General features: G+C 45.9%; 1 protein-coding gene across 5 annotated transcripts in view; it reads right to left on the bottom strand.

Moving 5' to 3' along the window:
* Positions 1-17,572, bottom strand: part of LOC106567375 (sterile alpha motif domain-containing protein 11) — a 106,991-nt gene that overhangs the window by 13,016 nt on the left and 76,403 nt on the right. For all 5 annotated transcript variants that reach the window (XM_014136541.2, XM_014136542.2, XM_014136540.2 and 2 more), the window contains 2 exons: positions 11,207-11,351; positions 103-218 (listed from right to left, as the gene is read on the bottom strand). In XM_014136541.2, the coding sequence (XP_013992016.1) occupies positions 103-218; positions 11,207-11,351 (261 nt within the window). The remainder of the gene's footprint in view (positions 1-102; positions 219-11,206; positions 11,352-17,572) is intronic.

Consider the following 17,572-nt stretch of genomic DNA (forward strand, 5'->3'; position numbering starts at 1 on the left):
TTAATATGATACGGATTGAATCCAGCCCTAACTCACCATTAATAAGTGTAGGACCTATATTAATTTCTGTAGTTAGCCTGCTAGCATTAGCATCCGACTTACTTGGGGCCTGGCACAAGGCAGAGGGCATGCCCAGGAAGGGTGGCCGTAGGTGGGGTCCCAACGCGATGTGAGGAGCGTTCTGGGGGGACAGCAAAGGTGGGGGATGGGACATCTCCCTGTGGACACACACAAACAAAAACACACCACATGTAGCACTAGAACCGCTGGCCCTTTCAGCCTAAGTACCCGCTAGAGAACGCTGTCGGGTGCCCACTTGTTTTTTATCAACCTAAATAAAGACCATCAAACATGTTTTTTATTGATTGAATGTAGTCATATCTTATCAATATTTTGTTTATTTTAAATAATTGTATATTGTATATTTTGATGTACATAAAATGCATGTACATAATTATTCTACAAAGGCCTAGTGCAACACATAGCATATTTTTGTTTTCCTTACAATAAAAATGCAACAATGTAATACATTTGATCAATTTTATTTGTAGATTCAATTAGAAATAGAGTTATAGTAAGTAATACGGTCAAATGATTTGCTGTAAACACTAGCGCCAAGCTTAATAAATATTGCCTGACAACTCACTGCTCAATCGATCGCTATATACATTCATTTTAAAACTTCCATCCTAGAAGTTATTTGTGTGAATTCAAAATGAGGCACGTTGTACAAAACAAATTCCTCTGCGATTGGATCGTCTCTAACAAAACTAACTAATCAAGAGTGTCAAAGTTGATAATGTCATCATTTAGGCCGGCTCTGGCCCAAATCATCGGTTTCTGGCACCAATCAGAACGGTCAGAATGTGTTTGTATTCTAGAAATTGTTGGGGTGGGAGGCAAATCCAGACTCATTGTGGAGGAGAGACATCACTTGTCGGAGTGATGTGGATGGGTAGCCAGGCAATAATAAATGTTGCATAAAAAAATGTTAAGAATGAATTGCAGAAAGAAATATTTGGGGAAATATATCCATGAAATTATATGAAAACAAGAGTAATTTATTGATTGTATCGGACCCTGTATTGTGCCCTTATCCATGCCTTTTCGCATGAATCAATCTTGTCTTTTCTTCTCTATTAATGCTCCTGATTTCACACTCAGCAGATTGCTTCTGTGCTTTTTGTGAGCAAGATCCCAAAACAAATTGGTTGTGCTGCACACTGTTTCATGGGCCTTGTTCCGTGTGCATGCACCTGCCGACCTGGCAATGTTTCTTCTTTTCTCTCCAATGTGTGAGCTGTGAGAAGGATGCTTTTCTCAGTTAGACTTGTTCTGTTTTTTCCTAGGTGAGGCTCAAGCATCTCATGCTCAAAGTCAACATCAATATCTGCAATGCTGTCAGAGTCCATTCATTTGGTTCAACATGCCATTGTGAACAAGACACGTTATACGTTTTACTCAGTGTCTGATTTGAATCTCGTCGAGGGGAGGTTACATATCCTTTCCAGCCTTTCATAATAAAATAATTAGACAGCCCACAATGGCCAGTTCTTCATCATCATTACACTATTGTTCTGAATTCAATCACCGTCTTCACCCTCCTTATCATTCAAATTGAATCACCCTCATCCTCATCATTCAGTTCATTCAAATTCAATTGTGAAGTATGAGTAAAAATTATCAGTTTCTATCACCCAATCATCCATTTATGCCATTCATTAATTCGGTAAGGGGAGAGACACATTACAGAGCATTTGTCTTGGCCCCTTAAAATTCGAATGCAGCCATTTTTATCTCAATATCAAATCATTTCTGGGTAACAATTAAGTACCTTACTCTGATTGTTTTCAATTAAACTGGTCAAAAATAAACTAAAATAGGTTCTTAGCAAAGAGCAATTTCTCAAGCAAGAATTTTGCTAGGACTGTTTGGGAGTAGTCTGACTGGGGAGGGGAAAACTGAAAACGAGCTGTTATTGGCAGAGAGGTTTGGAACTCTCTTTCTTATTGGTCTATTAACTCATTTACTGCTTGGTGATGTCACCAGGCAGGCCAAAACTCCATCCCATCAAAACAGGCAGAAATTTCAGGCTGTCTTTTCAAACAGCTCTTACACGAAAAAAAGGGCATTATCATCATTTTCAAAAATTCACAGTATTATTCTAACCTCATAGTGTGGAAATAAATATATAAAACACAGGAGAATCACGTTTTTGACTGCACTGTGCCTTTAAGGTAGTAATTGGTGTGGGGGAAAAAATGGTAAACAGGTGAAATACTTTTTTGTTTGAGATAAATAAATTCTGACAACTGAACAATGTCAAACATCAGTGGCCATTGGCCTATGGCAGTTCTAGTGTTAAACCAACAGAAATAAACAGTAAAAGCTGCACTCAAATTAAACAAATGGGATTGTAACTGGCATGGACCCTCAAACAGATTTTTTCACTGGAATATTCAGTTCTTACTTTAACATTAAATGCATACATTGACAGGTTATGGAACAGTTAGTGAGGCCTAGAACCCCTAGACATAGGGTGAGTAGACTTCATTGCTGTCTAGTTGGTTTCGTAACAGTACTATAGAGTATATAGCAGTGAGTATGATGGTTTGAGGTGAAAGCCTGTATCTATAGTGGGTCTCCAGGACCAGGTTTGTGGTGTATTTTGGTAACTGAGCCCTGGCTAGCTACACGCTCTACTCCCGGTTTATTTATAACTGCAGGCACTGGAGGCTCCCGTGTCGCCATAGCCCCCTCGTCAGTCTTGCCACGGCGCAAAGACCGCCGCTGGCCATGTTCGTACCCTGAGCTTTAGTCTCCCTCCGTTCCCCTCCTACTCAACCACACACACACACACACACACACACACACACACACACACACACACACACACACACACACACACACACACACACACACACACACACACACACACACACACACACTTACATAATGAGGGCTGAATACACAATAGGAGTGTGTCATGCTCCGACAGCTGGGGCGGCCCCCGCGTCTCGACTGGGGCCACAGGCTGAAAGACCTTCTAATTAACACTCATCCTCCTCTCTTCTCTCCTTTTTTCCCGCCCCTTCTCCCTCTCTCCGTCTCCAGGCCGTATTGAGCCAGTGAAAAGGCGGCCGTGTCCTGCAAACCCTATTTATGAAAAGGCCTCTCTATTATGTGCTTCTCCTTTTGTCATCTTTCTGAGCAAAGAAAAGCTCCTCTCGATCTTTCTTTCTGTACCTCTCTCCTTCTCTTTCTTTCACTCCCTGGTCTGTCTCTTGTCCCACATGAACAGGGGAAACAGGGGAATTTGAGGTAGGAGGAAAAGAGGGGTTGGTGGATGGAGGAGTTAGAGGGGAGAAATAAGAATATGTTTTTCAGCTTGGTGTGTTTCAGGGAGAATGTGGAAGTGTCACAGGGTACTGAGGGTGTGCGGTGATCTGCTGATTTGGTTTATGTGTCTCCCGGCAAAACCATTTGGCATTTCCTTCACACGCACACACACAAAGACACACAGGCAAACGCACACAATATAACAATATAACTAAATATCATCAGTATGGTGCTTTGGAGATGTGAGTGATATGCAGTACCCATAAGGACATCATGGTGGTGAATACAACCAAAAAAGACCCACATTTGAATGGGACGACAGCTATTGTTTTGGAATGGTTGTGTTGAAAATCAACTAGCGCCTACATGTCTCTGCCCATACACATACAGCGGAGAGAGTGAGAAAGGGAGAGAGGGAGAGAGACAGGGGAGATGGAGAAAGAGAGAGAGAGGAACAGCAAGGGGGGTACACTCACCGAGCCAACAGCAAGGGGGGGACATACATCGATCGCCGGCCCACCGCTGAAATGTTAATGCTAATCGTATAACCGCTCTCTCTGGCGGAGCCTCGCACTCCGATGGCAGATCCAATTAATCTTGGGGAAGGGCCGGGGCCGCGTGACCCCGGGGCCCGCTAGCCTGGGCCCGCTGCTGCTTATGTAATTACACCGCCCAGTGTGTAATCACCTGGCCTAATCCCTCGGGGCTAGCAATTAGCCTGGGCCACGTACAGCTACGCTAGGCTAGGACCCCTGCATGCCAAACCCACATTCATTTCATCCCCTCCCCCGCGCCGCCTAGCCTAGCGTTAGCGCCAGCCCGGAGATGAATAACGGTCAATTAAAGCTGCATGACTGAGGCCGTTAGGCGTCCGCTGCACCATAATTAGGCCTAATCATGGGGGGGAAGGCGCATGGGAGAGACGGCGGGAGAAGGGTTGGGGGGAGAGAGAGAGAGGGAGCCAGACGTGCTCTCTCTCCTTTTATAGGAAGCAATTTTGGGAGAAGGAGGCAGCTATTAACCGGTGTGCTCCTGGCATGGGCCCTGTGTGTGTGGTGTGTGCGTGTGCACATGCTTGTGTGCGTGCGTGTCTGCCTGTGTGTGTAGGTTATTGTTTCAAACTCGCATACACAAAACATTAGGAACACCTTTCCTAATATTGAGTTGCACCCCCTTTTACACTCAGAACAGCCTCAATTCCTCCGAACATGGACTCTTCAAAGTGTCGAAAGCGTTCCACAGGGATGCTGGCCCAAGTTGACTCCAATGCTTCCCACAGTTGTGTGAAGTTGGCTGGATGTCCTTTGGGTGGTGGACCATTCTTGATACACACAGAAAACTGTTCAGCGTGAAAAACCCAGCAGCGTTGCAGTTCTTGACACACTCAAACCGGTGCGCCTGGCACCTACTACCATACCCTGTTCAAAGGCACATCTTTTGTTTTGCCCATTCACCCTCTGAATGACACACATACACAATCCATGTTTCAATTGTCACAAGGCTTAAAAATAATTTTTTAACCTGGCTCCTCCCCTTCAGCTACACTGATTGAAGAGGATTTAACAAGTGACATTAATAAGGGATCATAGCTTTCACCTGGTCATTCTGTGTTCCTAAGGTTGTATAGTCAGTGTATAACCATAAACATGTTTTCAGTATTTATCAACAATATTTAATACCGTCAACACTTTAAATATTTTTACAAGAATCTAACAACACAATAATATATCATCCTCCAAACACTTTCACATTCACAGAACACAATATTACATTTTAGCAATCTCTCTTCAATGTGTCTCTCCCTCTCTCTCTCTCTCTCTCTCTCTCTCTCTCTCTCTCTCTCTCTCTCTCTCTCTCTCTCTCTCTCTCTGTCTCTCTGTCTCTCTCTCTCTTCACGCCTGCAGAGAGGCCATGGGCTCCTGGGAAATTCACTCATGTGTGACGACCTGTCAGAGTGGCGACAGCGGCCCCTTCCCACAGCGGGGCAGTGTGTGTGTATGTGTGTGTGTACACGCGCACGTGTGTGTGTGTACGCGCATTGCGCATGTTTGTGTGTGTGTGCCCATGCGCATATTACTGTGTTTAATAGTAAGTGTGTGTGTGTGTGTGTGTGTGTGTGTGTGTGTGTGTGTGTGTGTGTGTGTGTGTGTGTGTGTGTGTGTGTGTGTGTGTGTGTGTGTGTGTGTGTGTGTGTGTGTGTCTGTGTGTGTGTGACAAGGCTGCCCTTAATGACGGGGGTGTGGGGGGATTAGGAGCACCGTGTGGCCGCCTTCAGCTCTCACTCGACAGGAACACATTTACACAGGAAGCTCATTAAAATGGATGAGGCTCCCTCTCTCTCTTTTTCTCTCCCTGCTTCTATCTCACTCCTCGCTCTCACTCCTTTTTATTTCTCTTGCTGCTCCTCTCTCTCTTTCTCTCTCTCCATCTCACTCTCTCTCCCTATCTTTCTCTTTCTTCTCCAACTCTCCTTCTCTTTCTATCTCTTCTTCTTTCTCTTTATCTTTCCTCTCTATCCCTATCTCCTTTTCTCCTTTTCCCCTGCATCTTCCTCAAATTCATCGCTCTCTTCATTCCTCCATCTCTTTCCCTCTACCTTTCTGTATCACCACCTCTCTCTACCTTTCTGTATCACCATCTCCCTCTCTTTCTGTATCACCATCTCCCTCTCTTTCTGTATCACCATCTATCTACCTTTCTGTATCACCACCTCTCTCTACCTTTCTGTATCACCACCTCTCTCTCTTTCTGTATCACCATCTCCCTCTCTTTCTGTATCACCATCTCTCTCTCTTTCTGTATCACCATCTCCCTCTCTTTCTGTATCACCATCTCTCTCTCTTTCTGTATCACCACCTCTCTCTCTTTCTGTATCACCATCTCCCTCTCTTTCTGTATCACCATCTATCTACCTTTCTGTATCACCATCTCTCTCTCTTTCTGTATCACCATCTCTCTCTCTTTCTGTATCACCATCTATCTCTCTTTCTGTATCACCATCTCTCTCTCTTTCACCATCTCTCTCTCTTTCTGTATCACCATCTCTCTCTCTCTATCTTTCTGTATCACCATCTCTCTCTCTTTCACCATCTCTCTCTCTTTCTGTATCACCATGTCTCTCTCTTTCACCATCTCTCTCTCTTTCTGTATCACCATCTCTCTCTCTTTCTGTATCACAATCTCTCTCTCTATCTTTCTGTATCACCATCTCTCTCTCTCTATCTTTCTGTATCACCATCTCTCTCTTTCACCATCTCTCTCTCTTTCACCATCTCTCTCTCTTTCTGTATCACCATCTCTCTCTCTCTCTCTTTCACCATCTCTCTCTCTTTCTGTATCACAATCTCTCTCTCTCTCTTTCTGTATCCCCATCTCTCTCTTTCACCATCTCTCTCTCTTTCTGTATCACCATCTCTCTCTTTCACCATCTCTCTCTCTGCTGTCCCTCTCCCTATGCAGACCCCTGTCTCTCCTGTTTCGGCTCCCATGCCAAACAGTGGGATTTGCCTTGCAGATAGCTAGTCCCAAATGGCACTTTTTTCCCTATATAGTGCATAGTGGGCCCTGGTCAAAGGTAGTTCACTATATAGGGAATAGGGTTCCGTTTGGGATGAAGCCCTAAAAGTGATCTGCCATTTAAGGCCAGACAAATGGAAAGCCAGGCTCTAAGTCTATCGACCCACCTAATGATTCATTTTAACAATAGGCCCTAATGGGCCTTAGATAATCAATGATGGGGGTCGATGGAAAGGTGAGCTGCCTGGAGGGATGGCTTCCGTCTCACCCTCCTCTCTCTCTCTCTCTCTCTCTCTTTCCCTCTCTTTCTCTCTCCACTTCTATATTTTGCCCTCTCTCCACCTTTCCCCCTCCCTCTCCTCTCTCTCTCCAGCTCTCTTAGACCCTGGTGGGCAATGTTTTATGAGGGGTAAGGGCAGCCCACACATCTCCTGTCCTTTAACAATGTCAATGAGAAAATGTGACCTGGCCCCCAACAGGACACACACACACACACACACACACACACACACACACACACAGTGTGACCTCTGCCCAAGTGAGGGAAGGGCAGTCCAACACATTTTCTTCATTAACCCTCATTTTCTTCACTCAAAATTCCTTTAGAATTTAGTAAGAGAGAAAGAGTTAAAGAGAAATGGAGGAGTAAGGAGGATAAAGAGAGGGAGGGAGGCAGAGCGTAAGAGAGAAGGAGGAAGGGAGAGAGGGATGGATGGAGGAAGAGGGTTGAATGAATGGTGGGAGAGAAAGAGAGAGAGGGAGGAAGGAAGAGAGAAGGATTGATGGAGGGTTGGAGGGATGAGAGAGCTGAGGGTGAATGAATGGTGGGAGAGAAAGAGAGAGAGGGAGGAAGGAAGAGAGAAGGATGGATGGATGGAGGGTTGGAGGGATGAGAGAGCTGAGGGTGAATGAATGGTGGGAGAGAAAGAGAGAGAGGGAGGAAGGAAGGAAGGAAGAGAGAAGGATGGATGGAGGGTTGGAGGGATGAGAGAGCTGAGGGTGAATGAATGGTGGGAGAGAAAGAGAGAGAGGGAGGAAGGAAGAGAGAAGGATGGAGGGAGGGTTGGAGGGATGAGAGAGCTGAGGGTGAATGAATGGTGGGAGAGAAAGAGAGAGAGGGAGGGAGGAAGGAAGAGAGAAGGATGGAGGGAGGGTTGGAGGGATGAGAGAGCTGAGGGTGAATGAATGGATGGATGTATGGAGGGAGGTAGAGCATTGTGCACATGGCTAGTTAACATCCCCCGGTCCTGTGTGGCTAATTACTCTCTATGCAGGCGGAGAACCACCGCGGCTCACTGACCACAGCTACATGCACTGCTGGGCTTCACACACACACACACACACGCAAACGCACATGCACATACTTTGCACGCACAAACACATATGCACTCAACATACACACATATATGCACGCACACACACTATATACACAAATACAAACACACACATAGGACGCCAGGCTTGGAAATAGAACATGCACAACCCCCACCTCCCACCTACGCACACACACACCCTCCCAGGGCCACTCCGCTTCCTGCTTAACACTCCCCCACCCCCACCCCACCCCCTCAAACACACACTTCCCCTCAGCCCGCCTGCTGCCGCCCCGCCGGCCCATTATCGATCGCCCGCCTCTCCCCGCGCCACATAAATAATCGACAAGCAATTACTTGCCCACTCCCCCTGCCCTGGCTTTGTTTGGGAGGCACAGCGGCCAGCGCCAGGAGGAAAGGAGACAGGAGAGGAGAGAGGGTAAGAGGGAGGGTAGACAGTTGCAGCAGTGAGATTTAGTGGGGCCCTAGTTCAGCCGTATTCACACAGACAAACGTACATGCAGACGCACACACAAACACTGTATACTGTATGGTAAAATACTAACATCAGTTCCAAGTGCAGAGGAAGGAGAGGAGGATGGAGGGAGAGGAGGCTGGAGGGAGAGGAGGATAGAGGGAGAGGAGGATAGAGGGAGGGGGGATAGAGGGAGAGGATGATAGAGGGAGAGGATGATAGAGGGAGAGGATGATAGAGGGAGAGGAGGACAGAGGGAGGGGGATATAGGGAGAGAAGGATAGAGGGAGAGGAGCATAGAGGGAGAGGAGGATAGAGGGAGAGAAGGATAGAGGGAGAGGAGGATAGAGGGAGAGGAGGATAGAGGGAGGGGGATAGAGGGAGAGGATGATAGAGGGAGAGGAGGATAGAGGGAGAGGAGGATAGAGGGAGGGGGATAGAGGGAGAGGAGGATTGAGGGAGGGGATATAGGGAGAGGAGGATAGAAGGAGAGGAGGATAGAGGGAGGGGATAGAGGGAGAGGAGGATAGAGGGAGGGGGATAGAGGGAGAGGAGGATAGAGGGAGAGGAGGATAGAGGGAGAGGAGGATAGAGGGAGAGGAGGATGGAGGGAGAGGAGGATAGAGGGAGAGGACAGAGGGAGGAGGACGGAGGGAGAGGAGGATAGAGGGAGAGGAGGATAGAGGGAGAGGAGGATAGAGGGAGAGGAGGACAGAGGGAGGGGGGATAGAGGGAGAGGTGGATAGAGGGAGGGGAGGATAGAAGGAGAGGAGAATAGAGGAAGAGTAGGATGGAGGGAGGGGGATAGAGGGAGAGGAGGCTAGAGGGAGAGGAGGCTAGAGGGAGAGGAAGATGGAGGGAGGGGGGATAGAGGGAGAGGAGGATAGAGGGAGAGGAGGATAGAAGGAGAGGAGAATAGAGGAAGAGTAGGATGGAGGGAGGGGGATAGAGGGAGAGGAGGATAGAGGGAGAGGAGGATGGAGGGAGAGGAGGATGGAGGGAGAGGAGAGGAGGGAAGAGGGAGAGGAGGATAGAGGGAGGAGAATAGAGGGAGGGGGATATAGGGAGAGGAGGATAGAGGGAGAGAAGGATAGAAGGAGAGGAGGCTAGAGGGAGAGGAGGATAGAGGGAGAGGAGGATGGAAGGAGAGGAGGATGGAGGGAGGAGGATAGAGGGAGAGGGGGATAGAGGGAGAGGAGGATAGAGGGAGAGGATGATAGAGGGAGGGGGAGAGGAGGATAGAGGGAGGGGGATAGAGGGAGAGGAGGATGGAGGGAGAGGAGGATGGAGGGAGAGGAGGATAGAGGGAGAGGAGCATGGAGGGTGGGGGATAGAGGGAGAGGAGGATAGAGGGAGAGGAGGATAGAGGGAGAGGAGAATAGAGGGAGAGGAGGCTAGAGGGAGAGGAGGATGGAGGGAGGGGGGATAGAGGGAGAGGAGGATAGAGGGAGAGGAGGATAGAAGGAGAGGAGAATAGAGGAAGAGTAGGATGGAGGGAGAGGAGGATAGAGGGAGAGAAGGATAGAGGGAGAGAAGGATAGAGGGAGAGGAGGATAGAGGGAGAGGAGGATGGAGGGAGAGGAGAGGAGGGAAGAGGGAGAGGAGGATAGAGGGAGGAGAATAGAGGGAGGGGGGATATAGGGAGAGGAGGATAGAGGGAGAGAAGGATAGAAGGAGAGGAGGCTAGAGGGAGAGGAGGATAGAGGGAGAGGAGGATAGAGGGAGAGGAGGATAGAGGGAGAGGAGGATGGAAGGAGAGGAGAGGAGGATGGAGGGAGGAGGATAGAGGGAGAGGAGGATAGAGGGAGAGGAGGATAGAGGGAGAGGAGGATAGAGGGAGAGGGGTATAGAGGGAGGGGGATAGAGGGAGAGGAGGATAGAAAGAGAGGAGGATAGAGGGAGAGGAGGATAGAGGGTGAGGGGGATAGAGGGAGAAGAGGATAGAGGGAGGTGGGATAGAGGGAGAGGAGGATAGAAGGAGAGGAGGATAGAAGGAGAGGAGGATAGGGAGAGCAGGATAGAGGGAGAGGGGGATAGAGGGAGAGGAGGATATAGGGAGAGGGGGATGAAAAGAGAGGGATGCAGCGGTGGTAATGCAAACTACCTTTTGACCAAATGTTATTTTGTTCCTACTCCCTCTTTTCCCAATTTCCTTTATTTTGTTATTCCCTCTCTTTGGTGCATTATTCAGCTTTTTATGTTACACACAAACACACACACACACACACACACACACACACACACACACACACACACACACACACACACACACACACACACACACACACACACACACACACACACACACACACACACACACACACACACACACACACACACACACACACACACACACACAGGGGCATGTGCAGTATGTACCTGTATAACAAAAGGATGAAGGCTTTATGTGGTCCTGTGTGGCTCAGTTGGTAGCGCATGGTGCTTGCCTGTGTTTGCAGGGCAGTGGTGATGCTTCCAGGGAGACCATGAGGTTGGCTTGCAGTGTGTTTGTATCTATTTGCATCTGCGTGTCTGAATCCCTGTGTACGTTAGCCAGGCCTACCTCTCGGTGTAGTGGGCGTCTCGGTGCTGGGGCAGGCCCTGCTTGCGTCTCTGGCTTGATGAGCTGCCTGCTGAGGGGAGGTGGGCTTCCATACCCCCCGTGTTCCTCACTGCTGCCAGGGCATCCTGGCGCACCCGCAGCAGATCTACAGAGGGGCAGAGTTTAGAATTCACTAGTTCCACTGTGTGATACTCTACATAACTTGTTCAACTCAAGGGAAATAGAAAATCACACCAGCTATACATTTCATTTCCTACAGCTTATATCTCATCCTAAAAGTGTATTTTTCCCATTTCAATCTAAATGCATGGAGAGTATTTCGGGTTTAGCCCAAACGGGAGTGGAACAGTAGAATAGAAAAGTAAAAGCTTTTGTGATATAAGTAGAAGATATGTGCTTACCTATGCTGTTACCTCCTTAACACCCTGCTAAGTACACTTCTCAGCGCTATTCACACTCAAATGGCACCCTATTCCCTATTCCCTATGTGCTCTGGTCAAACGTAGTGCCCGGGAATAGGGTGCCATTTGTGACCCAGACATTCACTCTATATAACTGCAGGACATTATCGACAACTCCCGTTCATAATCCTGACACTCAGGAAACAAACGCACAGGTCTGCACATAAATAAGCATGCACACACACACAATGAAGAGACACACTAAATACCTAAACAGTGGCACACTCATCGGAAACACTCTCAAAACAGAGACACATGCACGCACACACTGATGGATAGAGAGAGAGCAACGGATATGGAGAGTGGATAAGGAGAGGAGAGAGAGTGCAAACATTGGAAAACCAAAACCTCAGGCAATGGGAAGTCTCTGCCTTTATTCCATAATAGGATAGAGGAACTTCCCACATGGCCAAGAGGATCCCTATTCTCATCTCTGTCTTCCATCTATCTGGACTCGCTCCATCTCTTCTCTCTCTCCTCCTCGCTCTGTCCCCTTCCCCTCTCTCTCCCCGCTCTCTATCTCCCTCGTTCTCACCCTGTCCTCCTCTTTTCTACTCCCTTATTCTCTCTCTCTTGCTCTCTCTCTCGCTCTCTCTCTCAGCTTCTCTTCAGCATTATCAGCCAGGCCAGGGCCTCCAATGAGAGGCTGTTAAACAGAAAATCCACCCTGCTCTCTCTCTCTCTCTCTCTCTCTCTCTCTCTCTGTCTCTCTCTCCCCCATCTCTACCTCCTCAATCCCCCCCTTTTAAATTAGACAAATCCTGCGGGAGCCAGGGGCCATTTCCACCGCTGGTATGTGTAGAGTATGTACCTCTCTTAGTGTGTGAGGGTGTGTTTTTGTTTGTTTGTGTGTGTGTGTATGTGTGTGTGTGTGTGTGTGTGTGTGTGTGTGTGTGTGTGTGTGTGTGTGTGTGTGCGCACGCGTGTGTATGTGTGTGTGTGCTGGGGCGTTGAGCTGGTGCTGGGATCGGGGGTGGAGCGACAGATATTAATGTGGCTCAGCTCTGGTGTATCGATCTGTTTGCTTCTGCTGGGCCGCTGGGACTCAACTGGCGGCAGACAGGGTGTGTTTGTGTGTGTGTATGTGGGGGGGGGAGAGATAAGGGAGGGATCCTAGGAAACTGGAGGCCTGGAGCACACACACACACACACACCGGCATCGCTAGCCACATCCTCAGAGCATGCGCAGACCAGCTGGCTGGTGTGTTTACGGACATATTCAATCTCTCCCTATCCCAGTCTGCTGTCCCCACATGCTTCAAGATGGCCACCATTGTTCCTGAACCCAAGAATGCAAAGATAACTGAGCTAAATGACTATCGCCCCGTAGAACTCACTTCTGTCATCATGAAGTGCTTTGAGAGACTAGTCAAGGATCATATCACCTCCACCATACCTGCCACCCTAGACCCACTTCAGTTTGCTTACTGCCCCAATAGGTCCACAGACGATGCAATCGCCATCACACTGCACTCTGCCCTTTCCCATCTAGACAAGAGGAATAGCTATGTAAGAATGCTGTCACGTTCCTCAAAATGAGTAGACCAAGGAGCAGCGTGGAATATGTTAATCTTGTAGTTTAATGCAAAAATGAACACTTTACAAATAAACAAAAATGACAGCCGACATTTCTGTCAGGTACTTACAACTAAACAGAAAGCAACTACCCACAAACCCCAAAGGAAAAACAGGCTGCCTAAGTATGGTTCCTAATCAGAGACAACGATAGACAGCTGCCTCTGGTTAGGAACCATACTTGGCCCAACACAAAGAAATACAAAACATAGAATGCCCACCCCACACCCTGACCTAACCACATAGAGAAACAAACCCTCTCTCTCAGGTCAGGGCATGACAAATGCTGTTCATTGACTACAGCTCAGCATTCAACACCATAGTACCATCCGAGCTCATCATTAAACAACCATCACTAGCACAGAGAGACTGAAAAACAGCTTCTATCTCAAGGCCATCAGACTGTTAAACAACCATCACTAGCACAGAGAGACTGAAAAACAGCTTCTATCTCAAGACCATCAGACTGTTAAACAACCATCACTAGCACAGAGAGACTGAAAAACAGCTTATATCTCAAGGCCATCAGACTGTTAACCTCTCTAGGGTAGGGGGCAGTATTTTCACATCCGGATAAAAAAACGTACCCGATTTAATCTGGTTATTACTACTGCCCAGAATCTAGAATATGCATATAATTGTTTGATTTGGATAGAAAAGACCCTAAAGTTTCTAAAACTGTTTGAATGGTGTCTGTGAGTATAACAGAACTCATATGGCAGGCAAAAACCTGAGAAGATTCTGTACAGGAAGTGCCCTTTCTGACCATTTCTTGGCCTTCTACACTCTCTTTATTGAAAACAAAGGATTTCTGCTGTAACGTGACACTTCCTACGGCTCCCATAGGCTCTCAGAAGGCGCCAGAATGTTGAATGATGACTTTGCAGTCTCTGGCTGAAAAAACAGTAGCGCATTTGGTAAGTGGTCGATCTGAGCGCGTTTGGTAAGTGGTCGATCTGAGAACAATGAGCCGGGTGCACGCGTGCACGTGAAGAGGCCATGTTCAACTTTGAGTCTTTGAACAAAAACAGGGTTTCCCAGTCGGAATATTATCGCTTTTTTACGAGAAAAATAGCATAAAAATTGATTTTAAACAGCGTTTGACATGCTTCGAAGTACGGTAATGGAATATTTCAAAATTCTTTGTCACTTTACGCGTCCGCGCGTCACCCTTCGGATAGTGTCTTGAACGCAAGAACAAAACAGAGGATATTTGAACATAACTATGGATTATTTTGAAGCAAACCAACATTTGTGGATGAAGTAGAAGTCCTGGGAGTGCATTCTGATGAAGAACAGCAAAGGTAATCCAATTTTTCTTATAGTAAATCTGAGTTTGGTGAGTGCCAAACTTGGTGGGTGTCAAAATAGCAACCCGTGATGGCGAGCTATCTACTCAGAATATTGCAAAATGTGCTTTTGCCGAAAAGCTATTTTAAAATCGGACACCGCGATTAATATGAACTTGATTGAACAAAACATGCATGTATTGTATAACATAATGTCCTAGGTGTGTCATCTGATGAAGATCATCAAAGGTTAGTGCTGCATTTAGCTGTGGTTTTGTTTTTTGTGACATTATATGCTAGCTTGAAAAATGGGTGTCTGATTATTTCTGGCTGGGTACTCTGCTGACATAATCTAATGTTTTGCTTTCGTTGTAAAGCCTTTTTGAAATCGGACAGTGTGGTTAGATTAACGAGAGTCTTGTCTTTAAAATGGTGTAAAATAGTCATATGTTTGTGAAATTGAAGTAATAGCATTTCTAAGGTATTTGAATATCGCGCCACGGGATTCCATTGGCTGTTGAGTAGGTGGGACGATTTCGTCCCACATACCCTAGAGAGGTTAAACAACCATCACTAGCACAGAGAGACTGAAAAACAGATTCTATCTCAAGGCCATCAGACTGTTAAACAACCATCACTAGCACAGAGACTGAAAAACAGCTTCTATCTCAAGCCCATCAGACTGTTAAACAACCATCACTAGCACAGAGAGACTGAAAAACATCTATCTCAAGGCCATCAGACTGTTAAACAACCATCACTAGTACAGAGAGACTGAAAAACAGCTTCTATCTCAAGACCATCAGACTGTTAAAACCTGTTGGGGCTAGGGGGCAGTATTGAGAATTCTGAAAAAAATATGTGCCCATTTTTAACTGCCTCCTACACCAACTCAGAAGCTAGGATATGCATATTATTAACAGATTTGGATAGAAAACACTCTGAATTTTCTAAAACTGTTTGAATGGTGTCTGTAAGTATAACAGAACTCATATGGCAGTCAAAACCCTGAGACAGATTCTAACAGGAAGTGGATATCTGATGTGTTGAATTACTTTTAAGCCTATGCCATTGAAACACACAGGGACTTATTAATCATTGAGCACTTCCAACGCCATCCACTAGATGTCAACAATCTTTACAAAGTGGTTTGAGTCTTCTACTGTGAAAACTGACCGAACGAGAGACTTGGAAAGTTGGTCATAAGCGGATGGCCTATACTACTCTGGCGCGCGAGTGCATGTTTGGGTACTCTCGTTCCAATACGTTTTAAAAGAGAATGCAATCATCCGCCTTGAATATTATTGAAGTTCTGATTGAAAAAGGCCCTAATGATTTATGCTATACAACGTTTGACATGTTTGAACGAACGTAAATATATTTTTTTCCCTCTTTGGTGAAGACAAGTCCTGCGGGCGACGTTCATGTTTTTGAGTAGCCTACAGGACGCGCTAACAACACTGAGCTTTTTGGACATAAATTATGAGCTTTTTCGAACAAAACTACATTTGTTATGGACCTGGGATTCCTGGAAGTGCCTTCTGATGAAGATAATCAAAGGTAAGGGAATATTTACATAGTATTTTTGATTTTAGATCTCTCCAACATGGTGCCTAGTCTGTATCGCCAAGCCTATTTTTCTGAGCACAGGACCTCATTTATTGCAAAGTGTGATTTCCCAGTAAAGTTCTTTTTAAATCTGGCAATGCGGTTGCGTTCACGAGATGTTAATCTATAATTCTTTGAATGACAATATAATATTTTACCAATGGTTTCGAATAGTAATTATTTAATTTGTTGTGCTGATTGACTGGCGGTATTGGAGGGAAAATATTTTCTCAACATCAACGCCATTGTAAAATGCTGTTTTTGGATATAAATATGAACTTGATAGAACAAAAAATGCATGTATTGTCTAACATAATGTCCTTGGAGTGTCATCTGATGAAGATTGTCAAAGGTTAGTGCATAATTTTAGCTGGTTTTCTGCTTTTGGTGACGCCTGTCTTTGCATTGACAAAACATTACACACAGCTATTTTCAATGTACTGTCCTAACATAATCTAACTTTATGCTTTCGCCGTAAAGCCTTTTTGAAATCGGACAACGTGGTTAGATTAAGGAGATGTTTATCTTTCAAAGGGTGTAAGATAGTTGTATGTTTGAGAAATTTGAATTATGACATTTAATTGTTTTCAAATTTGGCGCTCTTGATATTTCACCTGCTGTTCATAGGGTGTACCAGGGGTGGGACGCTAGCCCATAGAAGTTAAACAACCATCACAAGCACAGAGAGGCTGCTGCCTACATACAGACTTAAAACCATTGGCCACTTTAATAAATGGATCACTAGTCACTTTAATAATGCCACTTGAATAATGTTTACACATCTTGCATTACTCATCTTATACATACAGTATATACTGTATTCTATACTATCTACTGTATCTTAGTCTATGCCACTCTGACATTGCTCAGCCATATATTTATATGTATATATTCTTATTCCATTCCTTACTTAGATTTGTGTGTATTACGTATTGTTGTGGAATTGTTAGAGAATACTTGTTAGATATTGCTGCACTGTTGGAACTATAAGCACAAGCATTTTGCTACACTCGCAATAACATCTGCTAGCCACGTGTATGTGACCAATAAAATTTGATTTGATTTGACTTCACCAAAGGTTGGGGGTTGAGGACAGAGACTTCACCTATATGAGTTCCTCAGGTTGATGGTCACCCAGTCCCTATCCACACTGCCTGGACTCTCACACAGAGACCTAGGATGGGATATAATCTGTGGAGCACTGCCGACAATGCTCCATTTTAAGGTAAGGTCATTTCTGATTGAGCCACCATCTGCAGTGCTTAAAGTGAATGCAATCGCTGTGTATGTGGGAACATTACTTTTAAAAGCCGCATTGTCAACAATGGGCAATAGGATTGAATCCTGTCCCTACACCAAATTCTACAAATCAGCTGTTCCTCAAACCCTTGATTATCTGAATAAGATGTGATTGTGTAGGGCTGGAGCAAAAG

The sequence above is a fragment of the Salmo salar genome, chromosome ssa13, assembly GCF_905237065.1.
Source record: "Salmo salar chromosome ssa13, Ssal_v3.1, whole genome shotgun sequence".
Taxonomy (NCBI): Eukaryota; Metazoa; Chordata; class Actinopteri; order Salmoniformes; family Salmonidae; genus Salmo; species Salmo salar.